The following is a 20686-nucleotide window of genomic DNA, read 5'->3' as shown; positions in this document are numbered from 1 at the left end:
AAACAGAAGTACTGAACATTAAGAACAGTGTGCAGTGGACTTCCCCGGCAGTCCAGTGGTTAAGACTCCACCTTCCAATGCAGGGGGCGCGGGTTCAACCCCTGGTCGAGGAATTAAGATCCCACATGTCTCGCGGTGTGGCCATAAATTTAAAAAAAAACAGCAACAACAACAGCAACAACAAAACAAAACAAAAAACCAAAACGGTGTGCAGGATTTAGCTGAATCTTGAAGGTCACCCTTGGCAGAAAAAAAAAAAAAAAAAAGAGTATACCAGGCACTCTGTAAGGTCAGCCAACATACTCTCCTGGGTTGGGGTGTTGAGGCAGAGGATTTTATAACAATGAACTCTGGAGATGAAAGGCTAAATGGATGTGCAGCACATATTATTTGCCAACTATTCTCCCTTAAACATTAGCTAAGGTGCAGCCTTTAACAGAGGTACTAACACTGAGCAAAACAGGATGTATAGAAAGCCACTGACAGTCTCCAATGGGCACACAACTAAAAAGACCAAAAATTAACCACGTGAGTTCTGCTCGCCAATCCTCCCGCTGTCCTCCCCCCACAAAAAAACACATTTTTGACAGTGTCTAAGCTGTAACCTGCGAAAGCATCAGTTATAAACTCCGGCTGGGTTTTACAGACACCATACGTAGTGGCTGAATCATGTCCTCCAAAAAGATATGTTTAAGTCCTAATGCCTGGTGTCTGTGTTGGTGACCTTATTTGAAAACAGGGTCTTTACACATGTTATCAAGTTAACTGAGGTTGTACTAGATTAGGGTAGGCCTAATCCAATGACTAGTGTCCTTGTAAGGAGGCACAGAGGGAAGTCAGTCACGTAAAGAAGACAGAGACCGGAGTGATGCAGCTACAAGTCAAGGAATGCCGAAGACTGCCAGCAATGACCGGATAGTAGGAAGAGGCAAAGGAAGATTCTTCCCTGGAGCCTTCATAGGGAACATGGCCCTGACAACGCCTTGATTTTGGACTTCTAGGCTCCCAAACTATGAGAGAAGAAATTTCTGTTGTTTGAAGTCACCCAGTTGGTGATAATTTGCTATGGCAGCAGCCCCAGGACACTGACGCACCACATGACATTCTGGCTTAAAACTGAGCCACTCAGCCTAGTCAAGATGTCAGCATCTAATCTAGCCTGGGGACTAACAACACTGTAGACTCTACAGTGTGTCTCAGTAAGCTCAAGCCTTTCCCTTCGTCTGCCTCATCTGTGACTATCTCCTTTCTGCCATCTTAAAATCTGGCGCTGCACTGGTACAAGGGCGCTTGCAAACTCTCATTACCACCGCATAGATGTGGGTGGATTACGGGGGATCAAGTGGGCCAGCGGTTGAAGAGGTCAAGGCCCCAGGCCATACCCCGTTTAGATGCTCTGCCCTGGCCAGCATCTCACAGAGTGGCGGAGTGGCGGGTCAGGGAGGAGATGGGTGGGTCAGAGCACACTCAGTACCAGGCCTGGAAAGATAACTCGAAGCTTTGCATCTCTTCTCTGCTCTATCACAGTAAGATGTGTGTGATCTTATCACAGTAAGATCTCAGATGCCTCAGAAAACACTAAAAGGGCTTGCAAATTACATTAAACAAGAGGATCTTAAAGCTGATACTGAACCATTACATCAGTGTCCCTATTATCTTTTCTAGGTTGTCTGAGCATCTCACAATAGGCCAGGGCACAACTGTAAGTAATTACTTGTTAAACGTCTGTGCTCCCTTCTAGAGTCTTCTGGTTCAGTGCTGTATCCCCAGGGTCTGGTCAGTGACTGCCTGGCCTGTAGTAGGTGCTTAATAAGTATTGCCAAGTGAATGAATGGATAACGGGGAGGGAGGAAGCAGGGGCAGGCTGGTTCCCCTGGCCCAGGGTTCCTGTGCCTTGGACAGTGCCGGGCACAGGGCATACTCACTGTCAAAGACGATGATCCTGCCATCGCCCCCACAGGGCTGGGTGTGATCCCCGAAGCAGACGCTGTTGCACTCAGTACTGGCTGCCTCCCCGTACTTCCAGTAATCAGGACTGTTTCCACAGAAGCAAGCATAGCCTGACTCCATCCCGGCAAACTGCCACGACAGAGAAGCAGCACTTGGTAAGCGTCAGTCAGGGGTGTCGGTGGCCTGAAGGAGCCTGGCAGGTTTGGCCCCCAGCAAGCAAGCACTTCGTCTTCCCAGCCCTCACCACACTTCATTACATGTGGACTGGTAACTACACACCACCACGGTGCTTCCCCTTCAGTAAGCATCCCTTATTAATGTTTGCATTTCTACTGTATTTAAGTAAGTTAAAGGCAGGGGGGAATCTCATTAACTTGAAACATTAATAATAATAACAGCTAAACACTTTATTGAATGTTTACTATGTGCCAGGTGGTAAATGCTTTAAAGTTAGTACTCACAGAAAACTTACTCTAGGCCCCATTTAACATTTTTATTTTTTATATTACCATACAGTACGACTATTTATATGGTACACAGTCCTATGAATTTTAACCTATGTATAGATTTGTACACCCACCACTACAATCAGGATACAGAACAGGTGCATCACCCCAGGAACCTTCCTTGTGCTATCGCTTTATATAATAGTTCTCCCTCTAGAACCCCTGGCAACCACTAATTAGTTTTCTATACTATAGTTTTATCTTTTCGAGTATGTCATACGCTATAGACTGAATGCCGGTGTCCCCCCCAACCCCCGAAATTTATATGTTGAAAGCTAATTCCCAATGTGATGGTACTTAGTGGTGAGACCTCTGGGAAGTGAGGGCTTGCTCTCATGAATGGGGTTAGAGCCTTTATAAAAGAGACCCCCTTGCCCCTTCTGCCATGCGAGGACACAGTGAGAAGATGGCCATCTATGAACCAGGAAACGGGCCATCACCAGACACCAAATCTGCCAAAGCCTTGATTTTGGACTTCTCAGCCTTTAGAACCATGAGAAATGAATGCTTGGTTTAAGCCAACCATTTTGTAACAGCAGCCAGAATGGACTAAGACATTGTATACTGTACATGGAATCATACAGTATGTTATGTTTTGAGAGTGGCTTCTTTTACTCAGCATAATGTCTCTGAGGTTCATCCAAATTGACGCATGTATTTTATAATTTGCTGAGCAGTAGTCTGTTGTATGAATGTACCACAGTTTGTTAATCCATTGAGTTGTTTTTAGTTTTTCATAATTATAAAATAGAGCTGCTATAAACATTTGTGTAGATTTTTGTGTGAACGTAAGTTTTCCTTTCTCTAGGGTAAATACCTAGAAATGAGATTTCTGGGTTGTAATTTCTCTACAACCTCACTAACACTTGCTTTTGTCGTTTAAAAAAAATTACAGCTGTCCTAGGTTATTTATTATATGAAGTGGTATCTGATTGGTTTTGATTTGCATTTCCCTAAAGACTAGTAATATTCAGCATCTTTTCATGTGCTTATTGGCCATTTGTACATCTTCTATGGAGAAATGTCTATTCAAATCCTTTGCTCATCAGGGCTTCCCTGGTGGCACAGGGGTCAAGAATCCGCCTGCCAATGCCGGGGACAAGGGTTTGAGCCTTGGTCTGGGAAGATCCCACATGCCTGGAGCAACTAAGCCCGTGAGCCACAACTACTGAGCCTGCGCTCTACAGCCTGTGAGCCACAACTACTGAGCCCGCGTGCCACAACTACTGAAGCCTGCGTGCCTAGAGCCCATGCTCCACAACACGAGAAGCCACCACAATAAGAAGCCTGTGCACCGCAACGAAGAGTAGCCCCCGCTAGCCACAACTATGCCGTGGAGCAACTAAGCCCATGTACCACAACTATTGAGCCTGCACTCTACAGCCTGAGAGCCACAACTACTGAGCCCGCATGCCACAACTACTGAAGCCCGCGTGCCTAAAGCCCATGCTCCACAACAAGAGAAGCCACCGCAATGAGAAGGCTGTGCACCGGCAACAAAGAGTAGCCCCCGTTAGCCACAACTAGAGAAAGCCCATGCGCAGCAACAAAGACCCAATGCAGCCAAAAATAAATAAATAAATAAATAAATAAATAAATAAAAATCTACAGATCGTTTGCTCATTTTTTAGTTGGGTTGCTTGTCTTTTCATTGTCACATTGTAAGAGTTCTTTATATATTCTGGGCATTAGATTTTTATTCAGATATATGTTTTGCAAATATTTTCTCTATTCTGTGAGTTGCTTTTTCACTTTCTTAATAGTGTCCCTGATACACAGACGTTTTAAATTTTGATGAAGTCCAATTTACCTATTTTTTCTTTGTTTGTTTGTGCTTTTGGTATCATAACTAAAAAAACCACTGCTTAATCCAAGGTCATGTATATTTGTACCCGTACTTCTTTCTAAACTTTTATAGTTTTAGCTATTACATGTAGGCCTGTGATCCATTTTTAATTAATTTTCATATGTAATATGAGGTAGGGGTCCAAATTCATTCTTTTTCCATGTGGATATCCAGTTGTCCCAGCACTATTTGTTGAAAAGACTATTCTTTCCCCATTGAATGATATGGCACCCTTGTCAAATATCAATTAGCCTTGGGACTTCCCTGGCGGCCCAGTGGTTAAGACTTTGCCTTCCAATGCAGGGGATGTGGGTTCGATCCCTGTTCGGGGAGCTAAGATCCCACATGCCTCAGGGCCAAAAAACCAAAACATAAAACAGAAGCAATACTGTAACAAACTTAATAAAGACTTTAAAAAAATGGTCCACATAAAAAAGAAACTTAAAAAAAAATCAATTGGCCTTAGATAAATGTATGGGTTTATCTCTGGACTCTAAATTCTATTCCATTGGCTTATATGTCCATCTTTATGTCAGTACTATAGCTATTTTTTCAGTAGTATAATTTGAAGTTATGATGTGATGTAAGGACAGGGGTTCATGTTTTTCATAAAGAGCTCCAGTTCTCCAGAACCATTTGTTGAAAGACTATCCTCTCTCCCACTGAATTACCTTGGCATCTCTGTTGAAAATCAACTGTCCATCTAAGTGCAGGTCTATTTCTGGACTCTCTATCCAGTTCCATTGATCTATAACAAAGGTTGGAAAACTTCTATAAAAGGTCATACAGTAAATGTTTTCAGCTTTGTGGGTCACACGGTCTCTTCTCAATGACTAAACATGAAAGCAGGCCTGGACAATATATACAGGAATGGGTGTGGCTGTGTGTCAATAAAACTTTTTTTTTTTTTTTACAGAAATATGTGGGTGGTAGGATTTGGCCCACATGCCAAATCTGACTCATGATCTATGTGACTATTTGTATGCCAATACTACTGTCTTGATTACTGTAGCTTTACAGAAAGTCTTGAGATCATGCAGGGCAAGTCCTCCTAGGATGATCTCTTTAAAAATTATTTTGATTATTCTAAGTTCTTTGCCTTTCCATATAAATTCTAGGATCAGCTTGTCAATTTAAAAAATCTGGTATGATTTTGATTAGGATTGTATTGAATCTATAGATCAATTTGGGGAAAACTGACATTATAACAATATTGAGCCTTCTGATCTATGAACAATGTCTATGTCTCCATTCATTTAGATCGTCTTTAATTTTCCCTTGCCATGTAGTATTCAGTGTATAGGTCTTCAATATCCTTTGTTAAACTTATTTCTGTTATTTATGCTACTGTAAATAGCATTTAAATTTTTGTTTTAATTTTTAAAATAAAACTTTAATTAAAAATTATTTTTAAAATTAATTTTTAAATTGAAAATTTAATTGTTCACTTTTAGTATATAGAAATGCAACTAATTTTTGTGTATGACCTTATAAACTGCAACCCTGCTAAATCTACTTATTAGTTCTAATAGCTTTCTCATAGATTCCTTATGTCTACATACATGATCATCTTGTCCATAAATAAAGAAAATTTTACTTCTCCCTTTCCAACCTACATGCCTTTTATTTACTTTTCTTTCCTTATTTTATTGGAAAGGACCTCCAATACAATGCTGATCAGAAGAGGTGGCAGTGGGTCTCACTGTTTGTTCCTGATCGTACATGTAAAGCACTGAACCTTTCACCACTGAACATAAATTTAGCTTTAGCGTTTTTGGTAGATGCTCGTAATCAAATTGAGGAAGTTCCCTTCTCGTCCTAGTTTGCTTATGACTTTTCTCATTAATGGGTGTTGTGTTTTCTCAAATACTTATGCTGTATTTTCATTCTGAAATAATTCCAAACCTACAGAAAAGTTGCAAGAATAATACAAAGAACTGCCCTTTCCCTCTCACCTAGAGACCCACATTCAAGTTGGCAACTGCCTTTGTAGAAAAGGATCCAATCCAGCATCACAGACATACTTAGCTGTCGGGTCTCCTCAGTCTCCTTCAATCTGGAATAGCTGCAGGCCTTCCTTGACCTTTGTGACCTTAACATTTCTGAAGAATAAAGGCTATTTTGTAGAATGTCCCTCGTTTCAGATTTACCTAGTGTTTCATGCTTATATTCATATTACACATTTTTGGCAGACAATCACCAAAGTGATGTTATGCTCTTGACAGGTCAGGTGAGACACAACGTCTAGTGGTCCCATCACTGGTGATACTAACTTTGATCACCTGCATATGGTAGTGTACGCCAGTTTTCTTCACTGTAGAATTACTTGTTTTCCCTTTATGGTAGTATTTTGTGGGGAGATCTCTGAAGCTATATAAATATCCTATTCCTCATGCAACTTTCACTCACTAGTAAAACTTTTACTCACCATCCATGAGGATGTGGAATATTTACATACCTTGATATTTGTTCTCTGAATCAATTATTACTATGATGGTGGCCAAATGGTGAATTTTCTAATTCCATCATTTCTTCTACATTTATTAGTTGGCATTCTCCTGTAAGGAAATGCTTTTCTTCTCCTCATTTATTTGTTCACTTTTTTTTTTAACATCTTTATTGGAGTATAATTGCTTTACCATGGTGTGTTAGTTTCTGCTCTATAACAAAGTGAATCAGCTATACATATATCCCCATATCTCCTCCCTCTTGCATCTCCTTCCCACCCTCCCTATCCCACCCCTCTAGGTGGTCACAAAGCACCAAGTTGATCTCCCTGTGCTATGTGGCTGCTTCCCACTAGCTATCTATTTTACATTTGGTAGTATTCAGTTATTTTTTTATATCAGCGTGAATTTGCAGATTCTTATTTTATTTAATGGAGTATATTTATTATTCTTATTATTTGTTTTGAAGCTCAAATTATGTTAGATTTAGCCAGTGGGAGTCCCTCCAAGTGGGTTCCTGTGTCCTTTTGACAAGTCCCTCACATTCCTTACTTTCTTGTACAAGATGTTTCAGGATCATCTTGTGCTTTCTCAGAAAAAAAAACCCAACAACCTTATCTTGCGATTTCTCTAGAATCAGCAATTTTCTCCAAGGAGCCCTAGTTCTTTTTAATGGAGAACAGTATTTATAAACCAAGATATGAGTGCTAAATGTGACCTTTACTACCAGTGTGGCACTGTTCCCAGGCCTTTTCAGTGGACAGACCTAGGAAATATACATGTATATACATACATACATACACACACACACTTTTATAGTTAAATTTACTTCTCTATATATATGTATCAGAAACCATGCACTACACTAATAACTTCAATCCTTGTCCAACACTATAGACTTCATTCCAGTTTTCCCTGGCTTTCTTCTCTAATAATGAGAAACCTGGCTCCCATTATCCTCAATATAGTTACTTATACGCTCAATCTTTTGCAAGCAACCAATCCCTTGATCACGTTGGGCTAACTGCCTTGCTCAGCTACCTGCCCCACAGAGGCCCTGAACCCTGCCAGTCTATTCTCCTTGCTTGGGCCTGATTAATGATCTTTTGACTGAAGAAGGAAGGAAGGAAGGGAGGAAGGAAGGAAGGAAGGAAGGGAGGGAGGGAGGGAGGGAGGGAGGGAGGGAAAGACTTTTCTTTCTGTTTTTTGATATAATAAACAAGAGCATTACTGAACCTTCATGGCCGACGAATGAGTTTCAGATAGAAGAATGGATAGGAAGGAAAGAAACTATTTTGGACTGGTGTCCAGGCTAGGGCACCCTAATGTATCAAAGAAGTAACCACTACCTTGGCTTATTCCCAGATCCCCCAGGGAGCCAGAGATGTCTCTGCTCATAACATGCAGGGGCTCAAGGACACATGTAACTGTGTTGGAGGTCAAACTGGGATGCAGATATTGGTGCTTTTCCTCCCCTTTTCTCGCAGTCTTTGGACAGAGTGCTGCCTCACGCCCTTGAATCCCAAGCCTCACGCTTCCTCCAACTTCTCCTTGGCAGAAAAGTATACAGTCATATAGCTTCACAGGTTGTTTTTTAAAATTTATATGTTTTAAAGGTATCTTAGCAGAATGCACTTACACCTTTATCTTTTTCTATAGATACATAGCCACAGAACCATTACCTTGAACCTTTGACTCCGACAAAAACTGATACAGGTTTGTATGGTAAGTCTGTTAGACGTTTTACTGGCACCAGTTAGAGGAGGTGGGTTTCCATGATCCTTGTAGCAGCCAAGGTTTCCAGGCACTGAAGAAAAAAGAAAAACAAAAGAACTTTACAACATCTGGCTGTGAACACCAAGAGGGAAAAGCGTGTTGTATCAGGTACTCTCATCTCAGCCAACATTTCCACTCCTAAGGTGCAAATGAATAACAAGCAATAAGCTTTAAAAATGGAAACCTTGGGCTTCCCTGGTGGCGGAGTAGTTGAGAGTCCGCCTGCCGATGCAGAGGACACGGGTTCGTGCCCCGGTCTGGGAAGATCCCATATGCCGCAGAGCGGCTGGGCCCATGAGCCAAGGCCGCTGAGCCTGCATGTCTGGAGCCTGTGCTCCGCAATGGGGGAGGCCACAGCAGTTAGAGGCCCGCGTACCGCAAAAAAAAAAAAAAAAAAAAGGAAGCCTTAGTGTCCTCTGCTAGCTGCTATGTTTTTGTTTTATTTTGACGAGTGAGGCCCATATAACTAAGCCTAAGAAATTTTTCACCTGTTCAATATTGATAGAATTTAGTATTGATGAGAACTAGGAATAACTTCCTAAAAACAGAGAAGCTACAATATGTAAATTACGTTTCAGAGTCACTGGACAGCAAAAAAGCCCTTGGAAGCCCACCATCCTATGCCTTATGCCTCCCCTTGTTTCTTAAAAAGCCCCGCAAGTTGGTTTAACCAGGTCCTTTGGTGAATGTATTAGTTTCCTATTGCTACTGGAATAAATGACCACAAATCTAGTGGCTTAAAGTAGCATAAATTCATTATCTTAACAGTTCTGGAGGTCAGATGTACTAAATGGGTCTTTTGGGGCTAAAATCAAGGCGTCAGCAGAGCTGTGTTCCTTCACACGCTCGAGGGGACAACCTGTTCCTTGCCTTTTCCGTCTCCTAGAAGCTGCCCCTATTCCTTGGCTTGTGGCTGCCCCATCCCAGCCTCTGCTTGCCCCCCTCTGCTTCTATCATCACATCACCTTCTCTGACTCTAGTCCTCCTGCCTCTATGTTACAAGGACCTGTGTGGTTACACTTAAAGATTCTGGGGGTTACAAAATAGACATTTTGGGGAAGGAGATTATTCTGTTTACCACAGTGAACATATTAGTGTTTCACACAATCAGATGGTCTGGTCTAGTAGAAAAAGCTGCAACTGAGAATAAGGAAACCTAAATATATATACCAACTGTGGTAGACAGCTTTCAAAGACGGCCCTCCATGATCCCTACCTCCTGGTGTTCATGCCCTTGTGTGATCCCCTCCCCTTGAGTGTGGGCTGGAAGAGTGACTTGCTTTCGTCCAACAGAACGTGGCAAAGTTGATGGGACGCCACTTCTGTGATTGGGTTACAAGAGACTGTGACGTTAGTCTTGCTAGTAGACTCTCTCTATCGCCCTCTCAGCTTATATACTTTGTTAAAGCAACATATCATGCCCAAGATGTCATATGGCAAGGAACTGAGAATGGCCTTCAGCCAACAGCCAGCAAGGAACTGAGACTTTCAGTTTCTGCAAAGGCTGAATCCCACCAACAACTATGTATGCTTGAAGTAGATCCTTCCCCAGAGGAACCTTCAGAGGAGATCCCGGCCCTGGCAGACACATGAGAGACCTTGAAGCAGAGGACCCAGCTAAGCCATGCCCAGATTTCCTGGCCCACAGAAAGTGTGAGATAATAAATGTGTGCTGGGGCTTTCCTGGTGGTGCAGTGGTTAAGAATCTGCCTGCCAATGCAGGGGACATGGGTTCGAGCCCTGGTCCGGGAAGATCCCACATGCCGTGGAGCAACTACGCCCATGCGCCACAGCTACTGAGTCTGTGCTCTAGAGCCCGCAAGCCACAACTACTGAGCCTGCGAGCCGCAACCACTGAAGCCTGTGCGCCTAGAGCCAGTGCTCCGCAACAAGAGAAGCCACCACAATGAGAAGCCCGTGCGCCGCGACGAAGAGTAGCCCCCGCTCGCCGCAACTAGAGAAAGCCCACGTGCAGCAACGAAGACCCAACGCAGCCAAATAAATAAATAAAAATAATTTTTAAAAAAGTCATTAAAAAATGTGTGTTGTTTTGATTCATTAAATTTTAGAGTAATTTGTCATATAGCAATAGACAACTAACACACCTATATAACACATACTAAATATATGCTCATTGAATGAAGGAATGAATTTATTGTGAGCCATGGACAAATCAACCTCTCTGCCCCTTAGTTTTCCATCTGTGTTATTAATTTATGAATCACTTCACTATCAGATGAAGCCCTTTCCCTACGTTCTCTGTTTGGCTCCTCACAGTTTACATAACTACAGCTATAAAAAGACATGAATGAGGCCTGGTCCTAGAAGCACTTCTAGGTCAGTCAAGAGTTATACATTATCCAATTCCAAAGTGAGACATATAGATTCTTAGGAAGCACTTTTCCTTTATGTTTAAGACTGGAGAACAGCATGGTCCAGTTTAGTAAGCTTTATATCCAAACTAGTTTTTGGCATATAAAAATATACATGTATATAGGCATATGTGTGCATCATATATATATGTACACATACACACTTTTTAATTTCTGTCACCATCTACATTTAACCAGCTCATTTTAAATTGGCAGGAAGTTAACCCAAAGAGTCATCCTTCCCCCCTAAGCCAAGTGGTTACCCTTCTCCTTTGCATCACACATGGTTCAAATATAACAAAGTGGCTCACCACACAAATGTTACAATGCATCTTTCGGAAACAAACCAAATCTCTATAGAAGCAAATGCAAACAGAAAAGCTCTAGGCAGTAGGAGTTCACAGTGTTCAGTGGGGGCCTAGCTTGGGAATGGCTGGATTTTAGAGTTTAAACAAATGCAGTGAGTTAAGTAAGCATCTCTAGTCGGAGGCATATCTTATAAGCCCAGTTTGTTAAAGGGGCTTTACATATGGAAACCTGAGCCATGCGTTTAATGGTTTTTAATAAGAGCTACTTGATCATGATCGTCTTGGTCATTTACTCTGATTTCTCTCTCATTTATTCCATTATGTTCACAAATAAGCATGATATTATGTATTCATTTATAGACAGCCCAAGGCACATAATCATAAATGTTAAGATTAGACATAAACAGGGTCGTAGTTTGCATTGATGCAGCTGGAACCTATAAGCTTTATTCACAATAATTCGGTGAGCAAATCCAGGCAGCTCATGTTCCAGTGGGGCAGTGAGGTCCCAAAACGCACCGGGAAGTAGATCACTGGAAATCAGACCACACCATGCTGCTGCTGCTCCACCCCTCTGAATACCCATGGCCTTAGGTATCATCCTTGACACCCAAGTCAATCGCTTGCCAGACACTGTCAATTCTACCTCCTAAAATACTGCAGACACCTGTCCACGTCTCTATCCAGCCTGCCATTTCCCCCGTTTAGGCCACCGTTCTCCCACTCAGACTATTCCATCAGTCTCCTATTCCATTTCCCTGCTCCTAGGCTCACCCTATTCTAATCTAGTTAGTACACTGCAAGCAGAGTAATCTTTACAGTACATTCCAGGCAGAGGAAGGCCAAGGGCAAAGGCCTAAGGCAAGAACAACCTTGGCCTTTGCAGGAACACAAAGTAGTGAGTATGACCAGTGAAAGAGAGGGAAAAGCAGCAGGAGATGCAGAGGTATGCAGGAGCCCTGCCTAAAACCCTCAAAGCTCCCATGCTGCCCTTCAGGATAAAGTCCAAACTCTCTCACATGGTACACAAGGTCCTGCCTGATCTGTGCTGTTCCCCTACCCCACCCCCATCGGCATGACCCCTCTCTCTATCCCTCGGCTCACATTCTATATGAAAGCCAAGATAAATCATAGTGCATCTGCAAGTTTCCCACCTGCACATTGCTCTATGGCCTCTGGACTTTCTTACAAAAGTCTGTTTCTTCTGCTTATAATGCTCTTCCCTGCTTAAGATTGCAGCCTGAGCATCATTTCCCTTGGGAAGCCCCATGGGCCTCCCATCATCCTCCCATCCCACAAAACAGGTTATACGCCCCTGCTGTGTAGTCCTACAGCAGCCTATGCTAAGCTTGATTCTAAACACTTGTTTATGTGTCTCTCTCCCCAGTTAACCATGAACAACTTAAGGGTAGGACTGTACCTTCTGCCCACTTGTATTCCCAGGGCCTAGCATGGTCCTAGCCATACAGCAGGTGCTCTAAAACTGTGTGCTGAGTGAACAAATGTGTCCCACACTGCCAGCTGAACTCATGGAGAGAGAGAGGTACCTCTTAGGCAGCAGGGAGTCGAGAGAGCAGAGCAGAGTGAAAGGCAGAGCTGATCTGCATCATGACGTCCACTTACAGCCAGTACCCATTGGTTTTGACTCCTCTCTGTCCTCTTTGACTATCTGGAAACACCATTCCAGATAACCAAGTTCTCCATTAAAGGTTAACTTTAAAACTTAAAATTCTATCTTTATCATTTTGGATGAAACTTTTCTAAAATGCATTAGCTATTTTTTTTAAAAAACTTAGTTTAACTTACACACTTGTAAGTTTTTCTTGGTGGCTTGAGGTCACCAGATGTACGTCACCAAATGGTCCCAGACTGGTGTGCTTTTCTGTGTTCCTGTGTCTGACTTTAATAGTTAACCTGTCTCCGTGGTTACTGTTGGGGCAGCTGAACCCTCAGAACATTAGAACTGGAAGGAGTCTTAGCATCTACTTGCTACTGTTCGTGCCTGTGGTCCTTGCTTATCCTCTTCTTAATTTTCTGCTTCTTAGGCTTAGAAGAAAACTATCGAGCTTATTAGAACTGTGTGGAAAATAATAGTTTCTGAAAGAGGGAAGGCCTTTACCACTTCCCACTTTCGGCCGACCATACTGTAGCTCAGGGGTTGTTTTTTGCTTGCTCACTTCCCAGTTCTTGGCAACGTTCTGAAGAGCACTGGTGCTACCATCACCTGTCCAGAAGCAGCCAGCATTTTGCAGCATTCACAAATGTGGGCTTTCGAGTCAGAAGGACCCCAGGCTTAACTCTGGCCCCTCCACCATGGCCTTTCTAAGCTGAGGTTCGTCCACAGTGGAATGAGGAACAATATGGGCCTCAAAGGGTTCTTGTGAGAATTAAAATTAGATAATGTAAATAAAAATAAAGTAAACACCACAAGGCCTGGCAATATAGTATGTGCTGAATAAACAGTGTTTGTTATCATTATATACAACAAGACTTTCATCATTTACCACACCAACAAGAATAACCTGCTCGGTTAACAGAAGAGTAAAATGGGACTTCCCTGGTGGCACAGTGGTTAAGAACCTGCCAGCCAATGCAGGGGACACGAGTTCAAGCCCTGGTCTGGGAAGATCCCACATGCCGTGGAGCAACTAAGCCCCGGTGCCACAACTACTGAGCCTGCACCCTGGAGCCCGCAAGCCACAACTACTGAGCCTGCATACCACAACTACGGAAGCCGGTGCGCCTAGAGCCCATGCTCTGCAACAAGAGAAGCCACGACAATGAAAAGCCCACGCACCGCAACGAAGAATAGCCCCCGCTCGCCGCAACTAGAGAAAGCCCATGTGCAACAAGGAAGACCCAATGCAGCCAAAAATAAATAAATTAATTTAAAAAAAAAAGAAGAGTAAAATAGCATTGACTTAAAAGATAAAGTCAAAGGCAGCCACCTTGGAAAACCGGGTTTGATTCTAGATATTAAAATATTAACCTCTTACATCTGGCTAGATACAGTGCACTGCCATGCGAGCCTTTCACATGAAACTCAGGTCCCTTTCAAGAAGGTGGGACAGGTGATGTGCTTCCTAGGTGACTGAGAAGCTGCAGTTCAGCAAGGTTAAGGGCCTTGCATGGGGACACACAAGATGGAACTAACTGGAGAGCAGAGGTCAGCTCTAGAGTGGCAGATTCTCACTCCACAGTATTTTTCTTGGTGTCCCTGCCCCCCCCCCTTTCCTCATGGGGACAGTCTGGGAGCTAAACGACAGTGACTTCCTGAGAATAAGGACTGAATCTGCAAACACGCAGTCCCTCAGTGCCCTGTGTCCCACAAGGCTGGCCTCTGAGGGCTGTCACTGCCTCTGACTCGCACTGGAAAGTGTGGCTCGAAGTCTCGCCAGAGAAGACACGTCATTGTCGTCTTCAAAAGCATGACTAGTCAACTGAGTGGATTTCCAGACTGTGTCCCACCCTTAGCTCTTCCCAGAAGCAGGGAGGAAAAGTCAATTTGAAAAAGGATATTTGTCCTCAGATTCCTTTTTACTTTCAAGACCACTTTAAAGTCCTGTTGCTTGGTCATGCATTTTTTTCTTACCAAAGAGGCTCCAACACATTCAATTTTTAAAAATCATCTTAAAATATAAATGGACCCCTTGTTTATCATACTTGATGCTTTAAAATGTGACAGTTAATTACCAACAACCTCTTCAGATGTTCAGAGTTCCTGACAGAGATAAAAGTTTTAGAGGTGGCTGAGGGAAGATGGTTCTCTCTTCGGATTAATCCAAGAACTATTGTTCTTTTACTACCACAAGGAACTGTTGGGAAGCAACCAGGCAGGCTTCCTAAATAGCCATTACATTTGGATATGACTGTGGCCTCATTGTGAAGGTGCTAAACACACCTCCATGGGGGCCTCCACAGCCAACAGCCCTTTTCTGAGAACCACTGTCTCAGAGGACCTGCTACCTGCTACCGTAACTGCTGCTGGGTGGGGACAGGCCAAAGAACCCCACCCATCCTCTGGCCACAGCTGACTCCCACTGGGGCCACCAGATCCTCTCTCCCAGGAAGGTGGAACTGGATTCCAGTAAGTGAATTACAGGCACTGGACTTGTAGGGTTCAGTCAAGTAGGGATTAAGGCAACCAGCCACGTTTGGAGCACGTGAGTGGATGAGTGAGCTGATTCTGTTGGTCCACAAAGAGGAAGAAGAATGGACACCATACTGAGAGAGAGGCATAGACGGGAGGCCATGTGGCCCCAAAGAGAAATGGCAAGAGTGGGTACTTCCTTCCCAGGTGCTTGGGACACAGGTATTGACTTCTGCAATATACTCCCAGTGTCCTTCCAATAAATAAATCTCTTTTGCTCAAGTTAGCTTGAGTGAGTTCTATTCCTCGCAATCTAACAATTCCTGACAAACACAGAAAACATGGCTTTTATTGTACAAGCTCAATCTGAATAAAAATCTTCAGATGGTAATTTGCTTAAGAAGTCCTGACCCATTACTGTGTTTTCTATTCCAGTGCTCTGACCAAATCTGAGATATTTGTTTAAGAAACCAGAAGCAGGGCTTCCCTGGTGGCGCAGTAGTTGAGAGTCCGCCTGCCGATGCAGGGGACACGGGTTTGTGCCCCGGTCCAGGAAGATCCCACATGCCACAGAGCGGCTGGGCCCGTGAGCCACGGCCGCTGAACCTGCGTGTCTGGAGCCTGTGCTCCGCAACGGGAGAGGCCACAACAGTGAGAGGCCCGCGTACCGCCAAAAAAAAAAAAAAAAAAAAAAAAAGAGCGAGAAACCAGAAGCAAAGTTCTACATTTTAGAAAACTCTTCCCTGGCTGTACAGAACTCCTCTTACTTTTTCTTACAAATAAAAATTTGGTTCTTCAGAAACCATGCAGTGACTGCTTATTTTTTTATACTACAAGAATAAAGATTTTTATTAAGCATTGTAAGTTGCATTCAATAGCCTTCAGATACACCACACCACAACCCATATACAATCAGTCAAACCCAACAGCAGTTCATTCTTGCACAATCCATGACTTAAGGCAAAACTCCCTTCAACTTACAGTAAGACCCTACTCAGGTCTTGCAGGCAGGGATTGGGGAATTGCATCTTATTTCTGATCACTAATGTGTGATGAAGAGCATCAGGAGAATTATATAAAAATGAATAAGAAGTGATCTGATTTCAAAGTACATTGTTTGGAAACATTGACAAAAACATCAAAATGATATAAGTATACCTGCTTCTATTAAATTCTTGATGGGCAAGTTCTCAAGAACAAGCAATTTGTTTCCTGCTACAGAAGGCGGGGGCGGTGACTGCTTATTTTAAATGTCATTTAACCTCGTGTGGCAGAGACTATCTTCTGTCTCAGGGACTCCACATTGGTGCCTCAGTAGCTGAATTCTCCCTTCCGTGGGAATAAGGACTAAGTACACATGAGATGATACCACTGGTGTCCTATCAGAGGACCAGCCAATTCAAATACCTCCTTCAGAGCATCAATAGGCTAAGCGTGGATTATTCCACACTCTCAGCCCATGACTATGAGCACACTGTACCCCATCCTGTCCATCTATAACTTCCGTTCCAAACCTGACAGCCACCAGTTTGGTCCAAGTCCTATCATAATATGGCCCCTTTCTACCTCTATAACTTTTTTTTAAAGTTTTTTTTCTTTTTTTGGCCATGCTGTGCAGCATGCGGGATCTTAGTTCCCCCACCAGGGATTGAACCCGTGCACCCTGCAGTGGAAGCATGGAGTCTTAACCACTGGACCACCAGGGAATCCCTCTACCTCTATAACTTTATTTCTAAACATCAATTCTCGTTTTCAGTCACTCTGATTCTTCAAAGCAGCCCTACTTATGTCTCTGAGTCTCGTTATCGACTCACCCAAATAAATAAGTAAACACCGCTTTTTCTTCCGCTTTGAAATTTTACCTTTAGGGGAAAGTGGTAAGAGTTCCTAAGGATCCTGACCCCCATATAACCCTGATGTATCACAGAGATAGTTCTCCTCTGGTACGAGTTCCTTCTTTGAAACTTAATTTCTGGTGATATAATGCGGTAGACAGTCTCCAAAGGAGGGTCTAATCATTTCTCCCCTCCCCACTTATGTCATACATGTGTGTGACTCCCCACTTTAAACTTGGAATCAATTTCTTCTCCTCTTGAATCTGGACTGACCTTGTGACTTGCTTTGATTAACAGAATATGGTGGACTTCTGAGTTCACTTCTTAAGGGGACTGGAAGCTTCTCTTGGAAGCCAGCCACCCTATAAGAGGTCTAAGTATGCTGTTGGAAAGAGAGGTTGCCCAGGTAGAGGCCTGAAGCTGTCTTGGATATCCCAGCCCCAGGAGAGCCCCCAGGTGGATGCAGCCACCCGACTGAGCCCAGGTAAGAGCAGTAGAAGCATGGCCGAGCTGAAACTCAGCCAACCCACAGAGTCAGGAGAAATGACAAGTTGTTGTTGTTTTAAGCCATTGGGGTTTGGGGTGGTTTCTGATGCAGTAACAGACAACTGAAACACCTTACTTGACAAAAGTTCAGTCCAAGTTCAAGAGGAATGATACAGCTGTGTCTCTGGGAAGAAGAGCTCAGTCTGACTTGAACTTTTTTTCTGGGACACCACAAATATCCCAGGCAAAGAACCACAGAGGCATCTTTTACTCTTCCTGCTGTTTCATCCCTTATATATTCCACTTGTCAAGTTCTGACTTCTTCCTAAATGCGTCTTGGATTAACCCTTCCTGCATGATCTCACTGCTGCCACCACCGCCCAGGCCCTCATCTCCTGCGTTTAGAAATCTACACCCATTCTCTCCTCCCCAAACGTCCCTCCCCCGATCTACCCTCTAAGGGACACTGGGCTCATCTTCCTGAACGAGGGCTTTCAGCGTGTCAGCTGCCAACTAATCAGCCCTGGCTTTCAAGGTTCTGACCCGGTTCCTCTCTGTCTGCTCCTTTCCTCAGGCATCTTGGCTCCCACCAGCGTGCATGGCAATCCCGTGTCCTTCCTCCAAGTCTCTGTCCAGCTGTTCCCTGACCTGCTGTGCCCTGACCCGTCCAGCCCCACCAGCCTTACTCGATAACAATGCCTCCAGCTCCCCAACCCTCACGGAGCCCTCTCATCTTCAAAAACTCACAGCCCTCTACCTCATAATTCAATCTTATTTATATAATTGGTGGGCTGGTCTCCAATTTTCTCCTGTGTTTATAACTCAGATTCCTAATTACATCATAAGATTGAGGGTAGGGACTATTTCTTATGTTTATGTATACTCCTTACAGGCAAGTGCTGGTGTAAAGATTTTACAGTAAAATTGCCCTTATTGATCTAAATGATTTTCCCTTTTTAAGTTATTAGTATGCTTTACACAACTTTGCTTTAGAACATTTTGGAAATGTGATATACATAACTGTCGCTGAGGAAAATATCCATTTGGTTCAGAAAGTCTGTATTTTTTTAGTGAAAAATTAAATAATATCCACTGCCAAAAACAATGAGTAATCGAGTATATGCCAGATCTGAAACCATAAAACTGCACTGTCAGAACGAATGTGGGGCCTCCTGTGCTCCCCGAGTGCAGTGTCGCATCAGGCCCCAGGGGAACGGCCTCCGAGCAGCTGAGGCACAGCTCCGGGGCCCTGGGGCCAGTCATATAAAGCAGGAACAGAAAGAAATAAAATGCAGGTCAGGAATAACCTGTTTAGGAATTAGATGACAGGAGCATGCCAATGGTGGTTTATGTCTTGGAGAAAGCACAGGCCACCACAATCCACGCTGTTACTTGCATGCCTTCCCTCTGCTAGGTCCTGGACTCAGAGTCATGTGTATTTTACTCATCTAATCTTCAAAATAACCCTGAAAGGTAGAGATGTGGAAACCAAGGCTCAGAGGAGAGTCATTTGGCCGTGAGCTATTAAGCGAGTAATGATTACAACCTAAGCCGGTATGACTCTGGAGGCCACATTCTTTCCACTAGATTGTGTTGTCTCTCTTCTTGGGAGAGATATGACATCACATCAGCAAGAATATTTAGTGAGCACCTGTTACAGCCTCCACAGTGCTAGATGTTGTGGAAGATTTTTAAAATATATGGCTCGAGGAGGGAAAGCCCCAATAAATTCCATCAGTACCCCTCTGTAAATAAACATACAGTCCAAGTAAAATGAGGGGGCCGGCTGAGCAAACACAGCTTTCAGAGAAACCCTCGAGTACCCCTCCACCTTAAGTCTCTCCTTCAGAGATTCCAGAGCTACCCCTGTGCCGATATTTGAACAGCTTAGTCCAGTTGGGAAAACAAAACTGCTCACATCAAGCAAGAATAAACAATCAAAAACAGGATTCTGACCATGCTAATTTGGGTAGTCTAAAAGGGTTCAATTAGACAAAAACATTAAATAATTGTAGTGGAAAGAGAGAAAAGGTAAAAAATGAGTCGGCATAATTCATATTATTAACGTTCATCTTTTCTTTGGCTACCAGCTAAAGTTTAAGGTTTCACTTTAGCTGTAAAGTGTTAGTGACGTGCTGAGATGTGTCTTTTTCAAGGTGAGGTTCAGCCAGTGCAATGGAAACACGGTGCTGGGAGAGACCCTGAGGCCTGGACAAGGCTGCTGATGCAGGGTTTCAAACAAAAGGTCCACTTCTGGGGAGCCGCTTCCCAGCTGAGAACAGCTGGGCTGGGAACACCCGCGGAGATGGGCCCAACAGTCTCCAGAGCTGGCTCTGCCTGCAACAAATGCTTCCTGGATACCATCGCAGCCTGCTTACTCCCGGGGCTTGGGATTTCCCAAACTCAAAGAAGAAAAGAAAATGACTTGGAGCTAACAGCTTGAACTGCAGACCCTCTGTCGCCACTGAGTTAATCCTTTGGTTTCTACAATGTCAAAAAGGCAATCCTAATAATTCAGCATACTATCAGAATTTCAAACTCTAATTCCCAAACAATCCACAAAGAAAAATTCTCAAGAATGACCTCAACAGTAGCCTGGATCCATCTCAAGGTTCCCGCTTTTAAGGAAATAAAGGAAATGGGGCTGTTCTCAAGTACTGGACAGAAATGGCACTGGTCTTGCCATTAGGAGTCCTAGATTCAAATCCTATTTGGCTCAGAGGGTAATCCTCATCAAATCACTTAACCACTCCAGCTTCATTTTCTCATCTGACCAAGGGGAGCAGGCGGGAGAGGACATACCACCTGCTTCATAGAATTGTTGAAAAGGTTAATAAGATAATGTGAATATAAGTGCTGTACACGTACTAGGTACTCAATAATAACTGAAATAAAAGCTAAAATGTTTAAAAATCAGTGCTGACATTAAAATGCAGAAAGTGCTGACAAAAACGAAACATTTTCTATAATTGAGAGACTGCTTTGACCACTACTACCAAAGTGCCCTTGGCTTTTTACTCAAAGTCTGAACTTTAAAAACTCAGTCTGAACTTTAAAACTCGAAGTCTGA

At 43.3% G+C, this 20686-nt stretch overlaps 1 protein-coding gene across 2 annotated transcripts in view; it reads right to left on the bottom strand.

The window, feature by feature from the left end:
* Window positions 1–20686, bottom strand: part of KREMEN1 (kringle containing transmembrane protein 1) — a 64267-nt gene that overhangs the window by 15468 nt on the left and 28113 nt on the right. For both annotated transcript variants that reach the window (XM_060028290.1, XM_060028291.1), the window contains exons 4-5: window positions 8432–8556; window positions 1926–2079 (exon numbers count right to left, since the gene is read on the bottom strand). In XM_060028290.1, the coding sequence (XP_059884273.1) occupies window positions 1926–2079; window positions 8432–8556 (279 nt within the window). The remainder of the gene's footprint in view (window positions 1–1925; window positions 2080–8431; window positions 8557–20686) is intronic.

The sequence above is a fragment of the Delphinus delphis genome, chromosome 13, assembly GCF_949987515.2.
Source record: "Delphinus delphis chromosome 13, mDelDel1.2, whole genome shotgun sequence".
NCBI lineage: Eukaryota > Metazoa > Chordata > Mammalia > Artiodactyla > Delphinidae > Delphinus > Delphinus delphis.
This window is presented reverse-complemented; position numbering and strand designations above follow the sequence as displayed.